The sequence below is a fragment of the Triturus cristatus genome, chromosome 12, assembly GCF_964204655.1.
Source record: "Triturus cristatus chromosome 12, aTriCri1.1, whole genome shotgun sequence".
Taxonomy (NCBI): Eukaryota; Metazoa; Chordata; class Amphibia; order Caudata; family Salamandridae; genus Triturus; species Triturus cristatus.
Window position 1 is genome coordinate 137,904,790 of NC_140595.1, and position 21,924 is coordinate 137,926,713.

Consider the following 21,924-nt stretch of genomic DNA (forward strand, 5'->3'; position numbering starts at 1 on the left):
CGCAAAGTGTTCTCCAGGTTGGATTATGTCTTCACACCAGTAGGTGAGGATAGGCATGATGCCTCGATCTGAATAGCTAGGGGCTTGTCTGATCATTCTCCGCTCTGGGCAACGATGGGGGTAGAGACCTTGTGAGACCAATAGGGAATGGAGATTAAATCCCTGGGCACTAAGAGATGGGACTACTCTACGAAACATCTGTACAGAGTCTGAACTCTACTTCCTAGAAAATAAAGACTGTTGAATCGGCAGCTATACTCTGGTAGACATATAAGGCAGTAATGCGAGATAGAATACAGAACATTATCACCTTCAAGAAACAAAGAAGGTTGTTAGAGCTGTGGAGGAGCTCGAGAAACAACTCATAAAGGGTGAGGCGATGAACACACATTTGCCATCCTCCTAATGATGAGACGGGTTGAAGCCCTGTGAGGCAAATATAAAGCACTGGCCACTAATGAGGCACGCAGCCAAATGCTAACTAAGGACCATCGTCTTTATGATGGTGGCTACAATGCTGGGAAATTCTTGGCCTGACTAAGCCACCGTGAAATGAAGACGTGATGGATCCACCAAATGCAGGGGATGGAAGGTACTCTGTATGCCATGGATAAGGAAATTCTTGAAGAATTTGCGAAATTCTACGGGACCCTTCATAAAGACCACCCCATGGCAGATAGAAGACCTGTCCAGATAGAAGTCTACCTAACTGACGTGGTCTTACCGACTCTCTAGTGACGAATGCATGGCTTTGGAAGCAGCTGTCACGCTTGCTGCTGTATCCTAAGTAAACTCGGGTAGATCTCCGGGACCTGATGGTTTCCCGGCTGAATTCTTCAAAAAGAAGGTAGACCTCCTGGATCCCCACTTCCTTAAGCTGAACCTAACAGCAAGAGAGAATGGCATCTTTCCACCTGACTTGCGCAGAGCCACAATCGTGGTTACACATTAGGCCACCTGCAGTTTTACTGACCAATCTTGTTGATTTATATAGAAACAAAGATTCTTGCCACTAGACTTCTAGGGGTTATTTCTTCATTGGTCTACAACGACCACTCTGGCATTATGTCCAAACGTTCCACTAGAGGAAATCTTTGAAAGCTCCATAACTGAACAATGGAAGTCCAGTCTAGACAGGATGCTCGCATGTTCGTGTCCCTGAATGCCGAAAAGGCCTTTGATGTTGTACGCTGGCCTTTCATGATACCAACTCTGAGGAGAGTGGGGTTTTTACCACAGTTTTGGACCGGGTTTGGCCTACTCTACAAGAAGCCTACAGCAGCCGTAAGAGTTAATGGTACATTGTCGTAAGTTTCCTATCAGGGGGCTGCCCCGACGAGCCCATCTCCCCTCCTGTTTGCCCTGACTCTGGAACCACTGGCGTGTATAGTTCGTGCACAGCATAACATCAGGGGTTTTGAAATGAATGGTTCCCCGATCCCAGAAGAAAAGATCTCGCTATACGCAGACAATATCCTGCTATATCTGACCCGACTGGGGTAATTGATCCCCGCAGTCCTACAGACTTTTGAGCAGTATGAGGCCCATTCTAGGTATACAATAAACTGAGACAAATCAATTATTTTCCCTGCCGCTGGGCATCTAGACCTGACAGCTCTTCCTGGGAGAATCGGGGTGAATTGTGAGGGATTCTGATATTTAGAGATCTAAACCACAACCAAGCAGGGGAGAACATAATGTAAGGACCGTGCTGGCTGAATTTCATATAGATGCTGACTGTTGGCAGAATCTCCCCAATACGATACCAGGCCAGGCAGCAATGTTTAAAATGAAAGCTGTCCCCAAGTTTTTGTACGCCCTACAAACCGCATATTACAAAATCCCTGATGTTTTTGTCAAAATTGATGGTGAAATTGGAAAACTACTGTGGAACAAAGGGCACCCTAGAATAGCTCTCCGAATACTACAGCGCAATCCATACAACAGGTGGATAGCCCTTCTGGACATCCGGGCTTATTACTGGGCATCCCATTTACTAGCAATAAATGACTGGGGCCATGTCAATGGCAATCGCCCCACCTACGCAGTAGAAAGGACACCATTTTAAACACGCCCCTACCCCTTTTATCGCTATGGGGAGAACGGAGTGAGAGGCTTAAAACCAACTTCCAAAGTGAATCTTGCAGCATGGTGCCAAGGATAGTAAATGTCTGGGATGGGCATTAAAGATCACCTAGGAAACTGCACTATGGGTGGGGCAATACGTTAAAGAAATTGGGAAACTGAAGGGGTTTGCTGCCTGAGACCTTATCGATATCTCCAAAGTGGGTGACCTGATTGAAGGGGATGCCCTGATGCACTTTTTGTACCTTCAGAGGGAATTTCAACTCCATGACAGACAATACTATAAATATATACAGTTTGCCCATGACTGGGAAGCGTAAAATATCCCCACAGATCTCCAGAAGTTTGTACCCCTGGAAGGTAAACTTCTGATGGGAGAGATACAAGAGAAAGAAGTCTCTTACATATATAAAACCATTAACAATATGCCCAACACCTATTGAAACTAAGGACCAAATGGGAAACCGATGTTGGTGAATTAGAAGATTTAGATCGGGAAGCAGCATTAATGTTCCCACAGGAGATAGCAGTTACATCTCGACTGAGTCATCCAGCTCAAAATTCTACATAAAACCTTCTATGAAAGTCTGTCTCCACACAATTGGTAGAGCTGCTTCTCCGGATTGCCTGAGATGTAGGGGACTTCATCCACATATCATGGACATGCCCAGCCATTGGCTCATTCTGACAAAATGTACTCCTGGAACTAAGCACAATATCGGGGATGTCGATACTCGAAGGCCCCAAGTACGTGCTTTTAGGCATACCCAATGACCTAGACGGCCCATGGATGAAAATAATATTGTGTGACTTGGGTTTAGTGGTAGCAAAAAGGGACCTGGCTAAACATTGGGTAGTGCCTTGCGCACCTATCGCTGAAAGGAAAAGGGGAATGGACCTGCCCACGTAAGTTTCACAAAGTGTGGGGCTGTTGGAGCGACCACTATGGACTAGATTATGCAAGATGACACTGATGATGTGGATAGCATGGTTTGTCATGCCTGCCGATTTTGTACTGATGTCCTTTCGATTTGTTTCTTAGTTTGCAATGGGCACCCATTCATGCCCCTTTTGTTATGATCTACAAAACCTTCTAAAATGTTTTTTTTAAAGAGTTGGCTATGATAAACATCAGTAAAATTCTAGATCGATATTATGGGCACGTGGCAAGAAAAGGGGTGGGCATGAGTAACCTGCAAACTAAACTGTCTTGACTCTAGCTATAGTGATTTGCATGAACAGAACTAAAATGGCAATTTTTCTCTGTATAATTCATGATAGGGACTGAGGGGTTCTTCTGTTTGGTTTCCTTGCCCTACACAACTGGAGGTTATACATTTGTGATCTGTGGCACAGAGATATCTTCCTGGTGTGACTAGAACACACATCAGATGTGTTTGGTATGTGTTTGACACCAAATAATAGAAACAAAATATGAAACGGCATATGTAACTTTCCTCTGAACTTGTTTGTGAGGGTATTCTTTTATTATTTTTTTTTGTTGCATTATTTTGGTTATTAAGTTAGTATAACCAATAAAAGCTTGAACAGAAATCTTTGTCTCCAGCAGACTTATGTGGTAAGCCTCCTCCAAAAATTGGGGCTTGATTCTCCCGAAATGGGTTCTAGTCTGTATGGGAGGGGTAAGCTTTGGGATTTTCCTTTAAGTGGCAAAGCTTGATTTGCTGGTTTCATTGTAAAATCCTGTTCTGGAAAAGGACACTTGTCTACACACCACAAATAGTAAATTTATTTACGAGTTAAATCATCTTTCAAAAAATTAACATGCCTGTGACTGTTTCCAGGGATAATTATTAGCCTTCTGCCTCCTTTACATAGTTTGTTTTAACCCTTGTAACGGGTATTTTAAAACAAATTCTTTGTTTTCCAGTTTAAGGATGAGATTTCACGCCGATTTAAAGCAAAACGGGATCAGCTGGTTCTGATCTTCGCTGGGAAGATACTAAAGGATGGAGACACATTGAACCAGCATGGGATTAAAGATGGACTGACAGTGCATCTTGTCATCAAAACCCCAGCAAAGTAAGAAAAATGTAATGTGTTTGCTTGTGTTGTTGGACAGTTGTGAATATTAATGCATTTGGAGATAAAGTTACCTGTGACCAAAAGCCTCTCCGGCCCCAGGCACTGGAGACACTGAGATTATGAGTGGCACAGTATGCACCCGATCCAAGTCTGGCCCTACCTGTCCCACTGGGGCCAAACCGGTCCTAGGTTGCTCGTGTTCTGGTTCAGGGAGGGCTTGGCCTGGCAGTTCAGGCTGGGCTGTTCGCTCTGCAGCAGGATCGGGAGGATCAGGAACTGATTTACATATGGCTATGTCCAAACTGGTGCCATGGTGTACAAAATAACGACGGAATGGGATGCTGTCCCAAGTGATTACCAGTGTATGAGATTAATCCAAGCATTCCATCACGTTTTTTTCATATTTTAGTGAATCTAAATTATAAGCAACTACTGGTTTAGCAAACACCTCAGACCTCCATGCAGGAGTCTCTCTTATTTTGTATTACAACACAAGCATGCCAAACGTGGTTGGGGGTGTGTGTGTGTGTGTGTGGTTGGGGGTGTGTGTGTGTGTGGTTGGGGGTGTGTGTGTGTGTGGTTGGGGGTGTGTGTGTGTGTGTGGTTGGGGGGGTGTGTGTGTGTGTGTGGTTGGGGGGGTGTGTGTGTGTGTGGTTGGGGGTGTGTGTGTGTGTGTGGTTGGGGGGGTGTGTGTGTGTGTGGTTGGGGGTGTGTGTGTGTGTGTGGTTGGGGGTGTGTGTGTGTGTGTGGTTGGGGGTGTGTGTGTGTGTGTGTGGTTGGGGGTGTGTGTGTGTGTGTGGTTGGGGGTGTGTGTGTGTGTGGTTGGGTGTGTGTGTGTGTGGTTGGGTGTGTGTGTGTGGTTGGGTGTGTGTGTGTGGTTGGGTGTGTGTGTGTGTGTGTGTGGTTGGGGGTGTGTGTGTGTGTGTGGTTGGGGGTGTGTGTGTGTGTGGTTGGGGGTGTGTGTGTGTGTGTGTGGTTGGGGGTGTGGTTGGGGGTGTGTGTGTGGTTGGGGGTGGGGGTGTGTGTGTGTGTGGTTGGGGGTGTGTGTGTGTGTGTGGTTGGGGGTGTGTGTGTGTGTGTGGTTGGGGGTGTGTGTGTGTGTGGTTGGGGGGGGGTGTGTGTGTGGTTGGGGGGGGGTGTGTGTGTGTGTGTGGTTGGGGGGGTGTGTGTGTGTGTGTGTGGTTGGGGGGGGGTGTGTGTGTGTGTGGTTGGGGGTGTGTGTGTGTGTGTGTGGTTGGGGGTGTGTGTGTGTGTGTGTGGTTGGGGGGTGTGTGTGTGTGTGGTTGGGGGGTGTGTGTGTGTGTGGTTGGGGGGTGTGTGTGTGTGTGGTTGGGGGGTGTGTGTGTGTGTGGTTGGGGGGGTGTGTGTGTGGTTGGGGGGGGGTGTGTGTGTGTGTGGTTGGGTGTGTGTGTGGTTGGGGGTGTGTGTGTGGTTGGGGGTGTGTGTGTGGGGGTGTGTGTGTGTGTGTGGTTGGGGGTGTGTGTGTGTGTGGTTGGGGGGTGTGTGTGTGTGGTTGGGGGTGTGTGTGTGTGTGGTTGGGGGGTGTGTGTGTGTGTGTTTGGGGGTGTGTGTGTGGTTGGGGGGGGTGTGTGTGGTTGGGGGGTGTGTGTGTGTGGTTGGGGGGGGTGTGTGTGTGTGGTTGGGGGGGTGTGTGTGTGTGTGGTGGGGGGTGTGTGGTTGGGGGGGTGTGTGTGGTTGGGGGGGGGGTGTGTGGTGGTTGGGGGGGGGTGTGTGTGGTGGTTGGGGGGGGTGTGTGTGGTGGTTGGGGGGGGTGTGTGTGGTGGTTGGGGGGGTGTGTGTGTGTGGTGGTTGGGGGGGAGTGTCTGTGTGGTTGGGGGGGTGTGTCTGTGTGGTTGGGTGTGTGTGTGTGGTTGGGGTGTGTGTGTGTGGTTGGGGGTGTGTGTGTGTGTGTGTGGTTGGGGGGGTGTGTGTGTGTGGTTGGGGGGGGTGTGTGTGTGGTTGGGGGGGTGTGTTGTGGTTGGGGGGGTGTGGGGCTGGGCTGTTCGCTCTGCAGCAGGATCGGGAGGATCAGGAACTGATTTACATATGGCTATGTCCAAACTGGTGCCATGGTGTACAAAATAACGACGGAATTGGATGCTGTCCCAAGTGATTACCAGTGTATGAGATTAATCCAAGCATTCCATCACGTTTTTTTCATATTTTAGTGAATCTAAATTATAAGCAACTACTGGTTTAGCAAACACCTCAGACCTCCATGCAGGAGTCTCTCTTATTTTGTATTACAACACAAGCATGCCAAACGTGGTTGGGGGTGTGTGTGTGTGTGTGTGTGTGGTTGGGGGTGTGTGTGTGTGTGTGTGTGTGTGGTTGGGGGTGTGTGTGTGTGTGGTTGGGGGTGGGTGTGTGTGTGTGTGGTTGGGGGTGTGTGTGGTTGGGGGTGTGTGTGTGTGTGTGGTTGGGGTTGTGTGTGTGTGTGGTAGGGGGGTTGTGTGTGTGTGTGGTAGGGGGGGTTGTGTGTGTGTGTGGTAGGGGGGGTGTGTGTGTGTGTGTGTGGTAGGGGGGGTGTGTGTGTGTGTGTGTGGTAGGGGGGGTGTGTGTGTGTGTGTGGTAGGGGGGGTGTGTGTGTGTGTGGTTGGGGGTGTGTGTGTGTGTGGTTGGGGGTGTGTGTGTGTGTGGTTGGGGGTGTGTGTGTGTGTGGTTGGGGGTGTGTGTGTGTGTGGTTGGGGGTGTGTGTGTGTGTGGTTGGGGGTGTGTGTGTGTGTGGTTGGGGGTGTGTGTGTGTGTGGTTGGGGGTGTGTGTGTGTGTGGTTGGGGGTGTGTGTGTGTGTGTGGTTGGGGGTGTGTGTGTGTGTGTGGTTGGGGGTGTGTGTGTGTGTGTGGTTGGGGGTGTGTGTGTGTGTGTGGTTGGGGGTGTGTGTGTGTGTGTGTGGTTGGGGGTGTGTGTGTGTGTGTGTGGTTGGGGGTGTGGTTGGGGGGGGTGTGGTTGGGGGGGTGTGGTTGGGGGGGTGTGTGTGTGTGGTTGGGGGGGTGTGTGTGTGGTTGGGGGGGTGTGTGTGTGGTTGGGGGGGTGTGTGTGTGGTTGGGGGGTGTGTGTGTGGTTGGGGGGTGTGTGTGTGGTTGGGGGGGTGGGGGTGTGGTTGGGGGTGTGTGTGTGTGGTTGGGGGGGGGTGTGGTTGGGGGGGGTGTGTGTGTGTGTGGTGGGGGGGTGTGTGTGGTGGGGGGGTGTGTGTGGTGGGGGGGTGTGTGTGGTGGGGGGGTGTGTGTGGTGGGGGGGGGTGTGTGTGGTGGGGGGTGTGTGTGTGTGTGTGTGTGTGTGGTTGGGGGTGTGGTTGTAGGGGGGTGTGGTTGGGGGGGGTGTGTGTGTGGTGGGGGGGGTGTGTGTGGTGGGGGGGGGTGTGTGTGGTGGGGGGGGTGTGTGTGGTGGGGGGGGTGTGTGTGGTGGGGGGGGTGTGTGTGGGGGGGGGGGTGTGTGTGGTGGTTGGGGGTGTGTGTGTGTGTGGTGGTTGGGGGTGTGTGTGTGTGTGGTGGTTGGGGGTGTGTGTGTGTGTGTGTGGTGGTTGGGGGTGTGTGTGTGTGTGTGGTGGTTGGGGGTGTGTGTGTGTGTGTGGTGGTTGGGGGTGTGTGTGTGTGTGGTGGTTGGGGGTGTGTGTGTGTGTGGTGGTTGGGGGTGTGTGTGTGTGTGGTGGTTGGGGGTGTGTGTGTGTGTGGTGGTTGGGGGTGTGTGTGTGTGTGGTGGTTGGGGGTGTGTGTGTGTGTGGTGGTTGGGGGTGTGTGTGTGTGTGGTGGTTGGGGGTGTGTGTGTGTGTGGTGGTTGGGGGTGTGTGTGTGTGTGGTGGTTGGGGGTGTGTGTGTGTGTGGTGGTTGGGGGTGTGTGTGTGTGTGGTGGTTGGGGGTGTGTGTGTGGTGGTTGGGGGTGTGTGTGTGGTGGTTGGGGGTGTGTGTGTGTGTGGTTGGGGGTGTGTGTGTGTGTGGTTGGGGGTGTGTGTGTGGTTGGGGGTGTGTGTGTGTGTGTGTGGTTGGGGGGGGTGTGTGTGTGGTTGGGGGGGGTGTGTGTGTGGTTGGGGGTGTGTGTGTGTGGTTGGGTGTGTGGGGGGGGTGGGTGTGTGGGGGGGGGTGGGTGTGTGTGGGGGGGTGGGTGTGTGGGGGGGGTGGGTGTGTGGGGGGGGTGGGGTGGGGGTGTGTGGGGGGGTGGGGGTGTGTGTGGTGGTGGGGGGGGTGTGTGTGGTGGTGGGGGGGGGTGTGTGTGGTGGTGGAGGGTGTGTGTGGTGGTGGGGGGGGTGTGTGGTGGTGGGGGGGGTGTGTGGTGGTGGGGGGGGTGTGTGGTGGTGGGGGGGGTGTGTGTGGTGGTGGGGGGGGTGTGTGTGGTGGTGGGGGGTGTGTGTGTGGTGGTGGGGGGTGTGTGTGTGGTGGTGGGGGGTGTGTGTGTGGTGGTGGGGGGTGTGTGTGTGGTGGTGGGGGGTGTGTGTGTGGTGGTGGGGGTGTGTGTGTGGTGGTGGGGGGGTGTGGTGGTGGGGGGGGTGTGGTGGTGGGGGGGGTGTGGTGGTGGGGGGGTGTGGTGGTGGGGGGGTGTGGTGGTGGGGGGGTGTGTGTGGTGGGGGGGTGTGTGTGGTGGGGGGGTGTGTGTGGTGGGGTGTGTGTGTGGTGGTGGGGGGGTGTGTGTGGTGGTGGGGGGGTGTGTGTGGTGGTGGGGGGGTGTGTGTGGTGGTGGGGGGGTGTGTGTGGTGGTGGGGGGGTGTGTGTGGTGGGGGGGGTGTGTGTGGTGGTGGGGGGGGTGTGTGTGGTGGTGGGGGGGGTGTGTGTGGTGGTGGGGGGGGTGTGTGTGGTGGTGGGGGGGTGTGTGTGGTGGTGGGGGGGGTGTGTGTGTGTTGGTGGGGGGGGTGTGTGTGGTGGTGGGGGGGGGTGTGTGTGGTGGTGGGGGGGGGGTGTGTGTGGTGGTGGGGGGGGGGGTGTGTGTGGTGGTGGGGGGGGGTGTGTGTGGTGGTGGGGGGGGTGTGTGGTGGGGGGTTGGGTGGGTGGGGTTGGGTGGGGTTGGTTGTGGGTGGGTGGGGTTGGTTGTGGGTGTGTGTGGGTGTGTGTGTGACAGTAATACTAAAAGCATATCAAAATAAAGCAACACAAACATCGAGTTTGTGGAAAGAGAAAGCACATTGTAAGTCAAACAGGCACAGCAAAGCATTAACACAACAACATGTTCGTTGATGTTCTTTGAACGAGAACATCAAAGGGGCGCCGCGAAAGTGATCGCGGGCAAAAGTGAAAGTGATCGCGGGCGCTTAATGAGCATGATGAGGTTTGCCATATGGTGCCTCTACTCCTAAGCCCGCGCACATGCACTGGAGCTCTAGGCTGGCCATGGTAGCATGTTTTGAACCCAGGCACTGCTTTTTGTTAAATGAAAAGAAAGGAAGTCTTACTCACGTTAGAAAATGACAGTTCCAAAATAAGGGATGGTGAACAACTTGTAGGATACCGCTTTGCACTCTATGGACAAAAAATATAGGTCATAAAGATTGGCTGCTCTCACTGTAATTAGAAATGGAAAGTCAATTCACTATTTTTGCTAGCCCATGAGAATGTGACCATTTTTTTATTAGACTTTGCAGACCTATATTCCTCCATATATTTTAGGTATTCAGTGAGCAGGTTGGTTGTCCATTTTTTTATTTCTTTCAAAATTTGGTTTCCTAAAGGCAAATGTACACAAAGGATTTACAATAGTTTTAGTGTATACATGAGTTGTTTTTGTAAGACTCACGAGAGGAACCATGATTGCTTTCTCTAACACGATTTCTGTGAGGTGCCTCGAGTCTCCCGTCAAAGTAGGATTTTCGGAATATTCTGTGAATATTTTTCATCGAAGTGAAGTCAATATCTGGTAAAACAAGCAAGTGGTCTGTTTTGTGAAATGGAGAGAGAAGAAATGGAGTCTGACTACTGTATTACGTGACCTTTGACAACAATCTGAAAATTCTCGACTCTTGCCATTGTTTAGCGCTCTGGTGTTTTCTAGGTAGTTCTACGCTGTACAAATTTCCTATTTTAAATACATACACAAGTAGTTGACTGAGAGACTGTTCAAGTAAGGACCCCCCCCCCTACTTTTTTACTTATTTTTATAGATGAAAACAGGAAAATACAGGGAATGTCATGTCTTTTCAATGTTTCTGCCAGGATATCAGTTGTATGTATGTACCGGTGGGGGAGTTGGGAGGTAAGAAAGAGGCTTCCGAATAAAACTTGAAACTGGTGCAGATGTACATGCATTTGTCGTACAGTATGTATTGCAAATGTTTACATGAGTGTATTGGTTATTGGTGATGCATTAATTGTACAAGGGTTCCTATAGCATAAAAGACACCCACATGCCAGTGTACGCTTATCCATTATATGTGTAAAAACACCAGATATATAATGTTCTCTCCCTCTTCTGCCCTCGTAATTCTTAGTTAGGGTGATTGTAAGAGATTTTTGTCCCTCAATAACTTTGCGCCTGCTTGAATGTCCGCAAAACTTTGAAGACCTACTGCTACCCTTTAATTCTTGGAGTAGTAAAAGATGTGCAGCATTTCATCAAGGGAAAGCAAGGAAAACAAGCATTTACAATGCAATAGGTCTCGCATTTGCAAGAGATTAAGCTATTAGCATTGTAAATGACAATGCCTTTTATTTGTTTTAAAAAACAAAACATAATAAAGAGGCATTGTCAGTTACAATGCCAATAGCGCAAACTCGCAATGGGGCAATGTGCCTTCATACTGGCATGTATAAGTGAAGTGTTAATGGAAAGTTGACCCCTCTAACCTCATCGGGAGTACGAAGTGGAAAATAATTGAAATTGCAATACAATACAGTCAGAGCCGTCCCTACTCTTAAATTACAAAAGTAAAGTTGATCCATGCCTTTTTCCTGAGTGGGGTGGTTTAGGAAAAAACGTAATATTACATTATAGACCCAGTTATGTGAAGTCATGTACGTGCTATTCCAAAAGGCTGTACTGTATCCCCTATCCCCAGCAAATTTCCCCACACGCAACCTTGGAAAGAGTTATGGAAGTGTTGTCCCCAAAGTACTTTAAGGGACAGAGTGAGGTGCTTAAGCCTTCCTTGGTTGCAAGCGGCCATCTTGAAATGACAATACTTGTAAAACTTCGCACGAGCTTGTATTTGAATTAATGATGACGGTTGCATTTCCCGCCTTCAAACCACATTAATATTTAGCTATTTTCACAACGTAAATGTATCACTTTTGTTATTAATTTCGGATTACAATGTAATTGAAAAAATTACGTGCAATCAACAAGCACAGCTACGTGCCTAAAGTTCACTTAAAATAATACACGCTTTCATTAGACTGGCACCAACAACAAAAATACTCTCGTTTCTGGGTAACTATTTTAACTCGCCTAACGTAATCGAATTACTTAAAGATGGCTGCTGCGTGCACACACAGAGCGGCCCATCTCCTTGCTCAACCCCTCTATCCTTCAAGCTACTTCTTGGACTTCACCCATCCCAATTCCCAGCCCTAGGTGGAAGAAGTGTGCGCGCCCACGACGCTGTCCAACCCCCTTGTCTGAGAGCGCCTCCCTTTGGACTTTGCACGCTCGTGACCGTCACCCCCACTTGTCAGCCCGTCCCCAAGGACCGCCGGCGCTTCCCCTCTTTCCCACTTTACCTCTCCCCATCCCTTAAGCAGAGAGAGCACTAGCAGAGAGAGTCGGTGGCAGGAGGAGGAGGCCGCCGCGGGGGCAGGACACGAGAGCCGAGGAGCGCGAGCCCCAGCCAGTCGGGACACAGCTGCACGTCGGTGCCCTGCACTCTGCCGCCCCCTGCAGCCGGTTAATGGCCCCCGCCTGGTAGCTGCGTGGTGCCCGGGACCCCCGACACCCTGGGTCGGACTCCAGAGGACCCGCCGCCCGGACTCCCAGCACCGGCCACGATGAGGTGAGGAGCCGCCAGTCACCAAGGAGATGCTGCGCTGCGCCGCTGTATTTAGGCTTCCATTGAAAAATAAAACTCTGACTGTATTCCTTGTTTTAACGCTGCGTGCAGGAGAACCTCTGGCCCCCTTGCTGGGAGCAGTGCACGGGTTAATCTAACTTTGTGTAACGAATCGCCTGTCACCCGCAGTCCCTGCATCAGGGTTTTTTTCTCATATTTACCACGTGTTCCTTGGCCAACATCTCACCGACGGGGGGGGGAGGATGGAAAGTGAAAGTGCATGCGGCTGGTGAGGACGGAAGGGGGACAGGAGATGTGCACGCTGTGTACACATCATTGCAAGCGCGTCTTCACAAGCGCGTACACCAACTCAAATCCGCCAAAGCCTGCGCGTGCCCATCTCCTGTCCCACTTCCGAGGCAAGTCAGCAACAATAGATCTCGCTGGCGACAGCAGCGCTTTGCGCTGCGTTCGCCAGGCGAGACCTTAAAAGGGGAGCCCCAAAACAGGCATAAAATCTGGTGCATTTAAATGGACATTTGTATTTCATGTAGCGCAAAAACTGTCAGTCGGATTTTGGCGAAATACAGGAGTATTATATAATATGATGCACAGATGATCCTTTGGGGTACTGCAGGTTAGTAGGGTAAGTAATTTGTTTTCAGGTTTTCTTTTTTTATATATCTGTGGCTGCGGTACTCCAGAGGTACATAGCAATGACTATTCATTCGCTGATTGGCTAACGATTGCCTTTACAAAAGTTGAAGGCATCCATCTTGTTCTCACCAAGTTTCCCTGTGTTCTGCGTTACACCTTGTTATGTAGGTAAGTATTAGATTTGGTAATTATAAGTTTAGCTTTTTTTTGTTTTTCATTCGCGGAGTACTGCCGTACTTCCACGGTACAAAAACACTTTTAACTAGAAAAACACTGTAAGACACTATGTTTTGTAAATATAGTGTGCTACGGTGTATTTTCCAATTTTAACATTTTAATTTGTAGAGAAACGGGTACATGGTAGCTATTTAAATTCTAAAAACTACTGTGCTATTTAAAATAAAATGCTGTTTTCTGTAGAATGCCACAAAAATAAAGAGGAATTTAGAAATACCAATTGTACCCGTACAAAATAATTTTGTGGTACTGTGATAGTACAGCGCAACACCCTATTTATACAAAAAATATATCGAGAAAATGTATAAATATTATGCAAAACGTATGACCACTTTAGTAAAGTGTTAATAAGTAGGGCAAAAATACCAAATCAATTACTTATCTATATCCCAAGGCGTAACATAGAATTAGAATATGGCAGAAGTATACCTAAAAACAACATGGCTGCTTTGACATTTTATAAAGGCAGTCTAATGATTTGGCATCACTTTGTACTGTGGTAGTTCAGTGAAATACACCCATATTTCTCAAAGAAACAGCACAAACTGATCTCACACACGTTAATTACACCAAAGGTTCTAAAAGAGTTACACTAATTACCTGCAGCACCCAAAATAAGCATCTGCGCACCATTATATGTAATCCAGGCAAGTTTCAAACAAATTCGAAAGACTAATTTCGCAGTTCACTAATTAAAATAAATTAAGCAACATGCACTGAATGTAACCACCTTTTTGGACCCACACAACATTTACATATTGTAGTATATATTTTGGCGAAAAAACATTTCCATCTTTGGACACACTTTAACGCTATATTTCTTTTAATTTTCACACTTCACTTTACACCACCAACTCGGTTTAGTTTACACCACTCCACTTGCAGTATGCTACTCTACTTTACAACAGTGCAGTATACGCCATTACAGTCAATGCTAATTCACTGTACCTTACTCCACTCGTCCGAACTGGCCTGTGCAACCAACATTGCAGTGAACCCCACTATACTGTATGCTAGTATACTGTTCCCCACTGTATTCTATTGCACTTGTGTATAGTGGGGCGCCCCTAAACTGTACTGCTCGGTTCTGTTCCACTGTGCCCTACTACAATTTACTCTATTCCACTACATGCTATTTCATTATGGGCCACTTGATGATACACTAGTGGAGTGTATGCTATTCCAGTCTCCACTACTAATCTCTGCCACTGCATTGTAGTGAAATGCACTATACACCACTGCTCTGTACCACAATCAACTGTATGCTATTTTACTTTACAGGAATACTCTGCACCACACTTCACTGTACATGACTACACACTACGTTTCTAGAATTAACGCAATTGAGTTGGATGCCACTGTACGGTACACTGTTCCGCTATATAGTACACCACTGTATGTCTAAACAGTTAGCTCCACTAAACTCAACTTTATTACACTAAACACTTCTAAATTTGACAGTACTCTACTGTCGGACTATATTTTCTTGCTCTCTTCCTCATGTGATGCTTTGCCTCCACTCTAATATCTACCCTTGTTCTGTCTCTTGCTGCAGTACTCCAAGTACGGCCCGTGGGCCCGCCAGACCTTTCCTTGCAGCCTCCATAGACGACAACGGCAGTCATGGACTCTACGCCATTACTGCTGTTGTGATTCCTCAGGGGGCAACCTTTGCAGAGGAAAGGTCAAAGGGGCATGCTCAGACAATCTGTGTCTCGCATGCTCAACTGAGGCCCTGCCCTCATCTGCTGCCGTGATGTCATAGGCAGGAGAGGCTTTTATCCTCACCTATCTCGGACTCACTCCAGCGCTGGCAGAAGCAGTGTGTGCCCAGCTGAGACAGAACTCTGATTCATTGCCCTTGGCCAACAATTGCCGCGTCTCCTCACGTCTGAAAGTAGTAAGTGTATGCCAATATGGCACCATTGTTATTGCTGATACCCCATATTTTGTAGTTCTTGGTTGCTGGACCTTCATGCTATAAGCACCCACACAAAAGGGAAAGATATCCTTTGGGGTTTTCAAGGAGGGTCGACATTTTTGGCAGAAGAGTTAAGTATGTATTTACTTTGGATTTATCGCCAGTGGTTTAGTTTTGCGTATTAAGTTAGGTACATGCGACAATAGATGGCGCTGTTGCTGCATTCTGGGAATGACCATTTGTGAGTTTCTCATTGGCTGAAATTAACTTTTTATGCGAGGAGTTTGTTCTTCTCCTCAGTTAACAGGAAGGGTTTTCAATAGGCCAGATGCTTAAAAGCAGGTGGTGAGACGGGTTGCTATCTGGGGCTCCATATTCGTCTTAAGGGTGGGGAAAAAAAAATCAACTCTGCAGCAGCACTACTGCTCAAAAAGCCTTTATCATTTCAAATCGACTCGTTTTCATTCTTTCAGTCTCATCATTTCAGACCTGAAGCATTTTCAATATTATATCAAAAAAGCCATAGTTTTTGATTATTTATCTTGTGCAACTAGCAACCTCTGGAGTCTCCATTTTAGCCCTCTGGGTGAAAATAATAAATAAATCTCAACTCAGCAGCAGCACCACTGCTCAAAGTCTTTGATCTAATTCCAAATAGGCTCGTTTTAGTTCTTTTACAGTTTCATCATTTCAGAACTGAAGCATTTTTAATTTGATATATTATGTACAACTAAGCCATAATTGCTTATTTATCTTATGCAACTAACAACCATTTGGGTCTCTGTTTTCGCCCTTGGGGTGAAGAAAAATAATCTCCACTCAATAGCAGCATCACTGCTCGAAGATTTTGAGGTAATTTCAGATAGACTGGTTTTAGTTCTTTCACATTCTCATCTTTTCAGAACTGAAGCGTTGTCAATATAATTTATATACCACAAAGCCCTAGTTGTTGCTTATTTATCTTATGCAACTAACCACCATTGGCAAAGCCTATAGTCCAGACTTGTTGCTGGTATAATGTTACTTATTGTATCTGATATATCTGGATGCAGTGACAAACCGCAAAATACCAGTAGGGTGGCACACTATACTAAGCACAGATTTTTAACTTGCATGTTTTTAAGCCATGCCCTTTGAGAGAACCCCCAGTTTTTTCTTCCCACTTAAAGCCCTGTAACCAGGCGATCCGTGTCAGTTATGTGTATATATCGCCGTAGTTCGATCTAAAAAGCTAATCCATGCATTGTCTCTCCACATGGTACAATGTGTCCACCAAAGTCTCCGCCATGTCCTGCCCAATATAGCCTTGACCCAAATCGCCCCTCCCCCACGGTCATATGTCCCCCCCCCCCCCCCCCCCAGTTATTACCCGGGCAGTGCATTTCGGCGCCTGAGGAAATGTTTGTGAGTACCCATGGTCTGTTGCCCACCATGCCCCTCCCAGCTAGTCTGTAAAAGCACAGCAACAGGCATATATTTTTTTTTCCAGAGGTCTGATTAAAGACCGGCTTTAAGAGTTATTTTGGTTTTATCCTCTGTATTCCACATATAGCACAGAAGCTCAGACCTTGGTACAAAGGTTTTAATAAGTCTGGGGGCTAGCACGACCAGTTAGCAAGGCCGAAAAGGAGAGGTCTCTTTCCTGACGGCCCATGAATATGCTGCTTTAGGTAAGGCCCTTAGATGGTCTTAATCTTCTCAGATTCTTTCAGTTTTATGATTTAAGAGTGTTTGAAAATTGGACCATTTCATTAAAAAAAATCAAACGTATTAAATTCACTGTACGGTTGAGAAATATGTTAGATTTTCCTCCACTATTTCAAAGTGTCATTAGGATCAAGCCTGCGAGATGCTCCTTGCTAGCCAGACAGCGTAAAAAAACAAGCATTGGCATAGCCAATAGGTCTCGCTTTTGGGACCTTATAAGTATTTAGTTATGCAGAATAATATCCTTGGTGCAACAACATCAACTGTTGCGTAGCTAAACACTTATGCGGTCCCAAAGGCGAGACCTTTTGGCTTTGACAATGCTTGTTTTTTTAGTCTTTAAGAGGGAGAGATTAAGTATTTTAACTGTGATTTGATTTCAAAGAAGACGGGTTCTGAAATTCTGAAGTTCGGGACGAGCTCAAAGTTTATATTTAAAGTTTTTAAAAAATGACACCGATTCATTGAAGCTAGTAGAGCATGGAGTTCGGCCTCGGCTTCACTTCCTACTGCACAACATGCCTCCTATGTCCTGCGGGAAAATTGACAGAGCCAAACGTCAGGTAGCCTACTTTTTTCAGTTTTGTTTCTTGTTTGCGTCATATATTTCTATTTTCTTAGCGTTTTGCTTTGTCACATTGCTTACGTTTTTCTTTTGATGTATTTTTCTTTTATTTCTTGTTGCAATTCATTTAATGTATCCTACCTTACACATACTTCTTGTAATAAAATGCTTGCCTCTTTACCAACCCAGCAGACTTTGAAATCCTGTCTCCTGCAGCTGAACGTCGTGTTTATTCTGTATGTACACCACTGGGCTTCCCAAGACTTGCGACATTAGACTTTGAGAAGAAAACAGACGTGGGATATAAAAAGGAATTAACAAAACTAAAAAATCTTTTTAAGGACAGAGAAAATAATTCTTTCATCTTGCTAGAAGTAGATTTTAAAATATTAGCTTAGTTTTCTGCTGTAGAGAAAACCAGCTCCTCCCTATTTATCCAATGGAGCTAGTAACGCCACTGGGCAAAATTCTCACCTTTTTAGTGCCAGTAATCCATGGGTGAAATGTTACCAGTTAATACCGCTATTTCATTGTGCTGTGACCTAATCAGACGGAAGTAACATTACCATGAGATCAGGGTCAGGCGGAAGTGAAAATAGATGAGAGCAGGGACAGGCGCGAAGGGACAATACAATAGAGCAGATTCAGATCGGCAAGGCCCCATATATAAAGGACCTTGTATAACAGCAGGATAAGGAAGAGCTGACATCGTATGTGAACAGTCAGGCGTAAGTGACATCACTTCAGAGCAGGAACAGGTGGCCATCTCTCAAAATGAAAGTGAAAATACCTTGGTAAGAAAGTAAAAGGGTCACATGAGCAGGGTCAAGTGGGCGTGATGCCCTATCAGAAGTGGATTAGATTGCTGAAATATCACATGGGCATAAAGGCATGCATATACTAGGCCTTGCCTCCTCTTGAGGGCAGACCCACGAAACCTTCTGAGTAAAAGTCAAACTCAAACGAAAAGACACTAATGCCAACAAATTAAGCACAACTTTAAATGGGTTAGGTCAGATAGAAATTAGAAAAGTTTTTTGTAAGTGTTTCAAAGCTGAGAGCCTTTTCTGTCGTATTCGAAGTGCACATTGCATCTTTGTAAGTCCTGCAACTGAGGTGAAAGGAGATACGCGAGTTATCCAAGATCACACATGGGAAACCAAGAACACAACCCGAGTCGCCTGGTTCGGTTCCACAAACAAAATGTTAGCACACACCTTCCCTGTGGCGCGCCTACCTACCTATAAATACATTCCTGTGAAGACAATGTAAGACTTTGCCTCAGGCTACGTCCTGGCTCCCCACGCTGGACATGTGCTTTCTGCCGTGATCAGTGTGCATTGAGGGAACTGACAGTGACGCCGTCTCAAGGCCACGGGGGTGGGGACACCTTAGCAACAAGAGCTTCCCTTGTGCAGTGGGGGGGCGAGGGGCGTGCGGGAGGGGTAGTGCAGAGGCGGAATCTGCACACTTGGAAATACGAACATAACAAGATCTCTTCCAGGTGCTTTGCATTTGAAGAGTGAGAAGTGAAAAAATAAACAGCAAAAGTGAAAGCAGGGGTGCGCGTGCGCCGGCAAACACGCGAGTGGTGCGCGCGCGGCAGCTCCAAAAGTAAGTTATCACACTCCAGATGGTGCCTCGGGTGCTGAAAGCTGGCAGCTGTGCACGCTCACGTGAACGCAAGCTTTAGGCCAGCAAAAGCCGGTGGGTAGCACTTTGAAAACCCACTTACTAAATGTCTTGCAGAGCAGCGCATGCGCTGGCTGAGGCGGGACCTAAAAAGGGCTTAGAGCCCTTGCGTTGCTTACCATTTGTTGGCTTTCATGGCACTCTTCTGAACAGCCTCGTAATTCGTCATGGCAGGCCTAAGAGCTCACTAGCTGGTTACTGGCTGCTAGTGATAAGTTTGCTCCCATCAGGAAGATCCACGGCCCCCACCACCATGATGCTCAAAAATGGTTCTCCGCTGAACTGAAACACCAAAAACTAGCCCCAAGACAACTGGAAAGAAAGTGGCGAAGCTACTACAAACCTGAAGACAAACAGTCCTATTTAAACTTCTTGAAAACCAACAAAAAATCTATTTTAAAGGCCAAAGAGGCGCATTTTTCATCTAAAATTCTGTCGGCTACTAACCGCTCGAAAGATTTTTCACATTGTGAATCAGTTATCCAACCCCGAAAGAACCATATGTAAACCCCCCCCCCCCTTCTCAAACTTTTTGGAACGCATTAAACCTCTTTATCGATAACATTTTAAAAAAATCAAGTCCAGTATCCCGGTCAGTCAAAGGCTGTCCCCTAGCCCCCTTCCCATTACTAACCACAGTACACTCTTGCATTTCCCCACAATATGTGTGCATACTTTTTTTTTTATCTTCTCACAGTCCAATCCGGATCACCTACCAACTGCTGCCCTCCTAGCATTTTGAAGTAAATTTTTACTACCCTTCCTAGTCCTTAAATATCTTAAACGAATCTCTATCCCAAGGCACTCTCCCTGCTACTTTTAAAGAGGCTATTGTCGTTCCCCTCTTGAAAAAGATGGGATCTGACCCGCTAATTTTGACTAATTACCGCCCTATCTCTCTCCTTCCCTATCTGACCAAGATATTGGAAGCTTATGTCACAGGCTGTCTCACTGACTTCTTGGAGAAATCAGAATTCCTTGATTCCCATCAAGCAGGCTTCCGCCCGGCACACTCGACCGAGGCGGTAATCCTTACAGTATCGGATACCCTCCATAGTGAGGCTTATAGTGGTTCCTCACAGGCCCTCGTCCTGCTTGATCTCTCCACTGCCTTTGACATGGTCGACCACTCTTTTGGTCGACCGTGTCAGGGATGCAGGAATCTCGGGATCTGCTTTAAGCTGGATCAACTCTTTTTGGGAAAATCGCTCTTGGAGTTCGCACTGCTCAGTTCACTGCCCCCAGAGTCAAAATCTCTTGTGGAGTCCCTCAGGGCTCCTCCCTCTCTCCCGTGTTTAATCTTTACCTCCTCCCTCTTGTCCGAGCCATGAAGAAGCGCACATTCAATTATGCAGATGATTTTCAACTCCTTTTCTCCATTAGTAATTCTTCTGAGTCGGTCCATGCTTTTCAATCCACCATGTTGTTCAGCCAATGGATGAACGAGAACCATCTGAAACTTAATCCGGACAAAATGGAGCTAGTTCTAACCGGTGGCACTGATAAAAATCCTTGGGGACACGATTTCTGGCCCAGAGAGCTGGGCCAGTCCCCTGTCCCTTCTAGCTCGGCTAAAAGCCTTGGGGTGGTCATCAGTTAAGATCTTACTCTGAAGCCCCAGATGAGATCAGTGATCTCCACCTGCTTCTTCCAACTCTGAAAAATAAAAAAGATCTGTAGCTTCCTCACCCACGACGCTCGGATACAGGTGATTATTGCCTTGGTCATGTCGCATGTCGACTATGCCAATTCATTATACTTTGGCATCCCTCTCTATCTCGTAGAACATTTACCGATGGTACAAAACCAGGCTGCACGTCTGATTGCTCACCAGCCTCGGCATCATCACATTACTCCCCTCTTGAAGCAACTTCACTGGCTGCCGGTTGCTCAGCGGTGCGCCTTTAAGATTGGATGTCTTATTTTTAAGTCACTCAATGGTAACAGCCCGAAATTTGTCAATATCGTGATTAATAAATATGCTCCCACGCGTAACCTTCGCTCAGCGCATAAAAATCTTCTTATCTCCCTTTTTAGACGGAAGCAGGTTCTCCACCTTGGCCCCCACTTTCTGGAATTCCCTCCCCTCTAAAATCCGCTTCTGCACCAATCTTCTCTGCTTCAGAAATCTCTTAAAAACTTGGCTCTTCCGACAGGCTTTTGAAATTCTATCTCAGGGACTTGGATTTCAACCAAACCAGCACCATGAAACCTCCCCGGTGTACGCGCGCTCTACAAATTCTTATTGACATGACAACATAATTTCCGTTCCTCTATGTGGGACATAGTCCAAGCACTGATTGATCCAACTTAATCAATGTCTGTCCACTGCTCCTGGCGTGATTGAGGTACTATTTTGTTCTGTTTTACTTTTAGTGCTCTGCAAACAGAAGGTGTGTGACTGGCAAAGACATGCCCAGCAGCACAAACAAAATTGCAAAGATTTCTTTTCGATACGTAACTTTTTTATTTTGCCAGGTATTCTTTTCTCTCTTGACTGGGGGAGAATGTCTGCATTGTCAGCATTCCGTCCATCATTTGTTTGTTGTAACGCTTTTCGCCCTAAGTGGGATGGGTATTCCCAGACGTGGGACCCATGCTCACTACGCCACTGGAGTCAAGCTATCCTGGCTGATGACGGCTGATAGCCAGAAACCGGTCCTAGGATGCTTGATTCCGGTCCAGGGAAGACATGGCTTGGCAGTTCGGGCTGGACTGTTCCCATGAGGCACAGGGTCAAGACTGATTTGCATATGGCCATGTCTAAACTGGGGTGGTGTAGTGGGCAAAAGAACGATGGATTTAACCCAGATCTCTTGACTGGGGGAGAATGTATGCATTGTCAGCATTCCGTCCATCATTTGTTTGTTGTAATTCTTTTCTCATTTTGCAGTCATGTTTTCTTTTTTTTTGCTTGCATCAAAAGATGACAATTATTTTATTACAAAGCGACATTTATGTGTAATTTCTGAAATGCGTTAGCACATAGGTCCCAATTCCGATCTCGGTCGGAAGGGCTCCAAACGGGATTCGTAGTGAGCGAGTCCGATTCGGAGCTCATGTTTCCGACCGAATCGTATCCCTTACGCACAGACCGAAATGTCTACGAA

General features: G+C 47.5%; 1 protein-coding gene across 2 annotated transcripts in view; it reads left to right on the plus strand.

The window, feature by feature from the left end:
* The window catches only part of UBQLN4 (ubiquilin 4), a 153,778-nt gene that overhangs the window by 5,812 nt on the left and 126,042 nt on the right, over window positions 1–21,924 (plus strand). For both annotated transcript variants that reach the window (XM_085639568.1, XM_085639567.1), the window contains exon 2: window positions 3,977–4,128. In XM_085639568.1, the coding sequence (XP_085495694.1) occupies window positions 3,977–4,128 (152 nt within the window). The remainder of the gene's footprint in view (window positions 1–3,976; window positions 4,129–21,924) is intronic.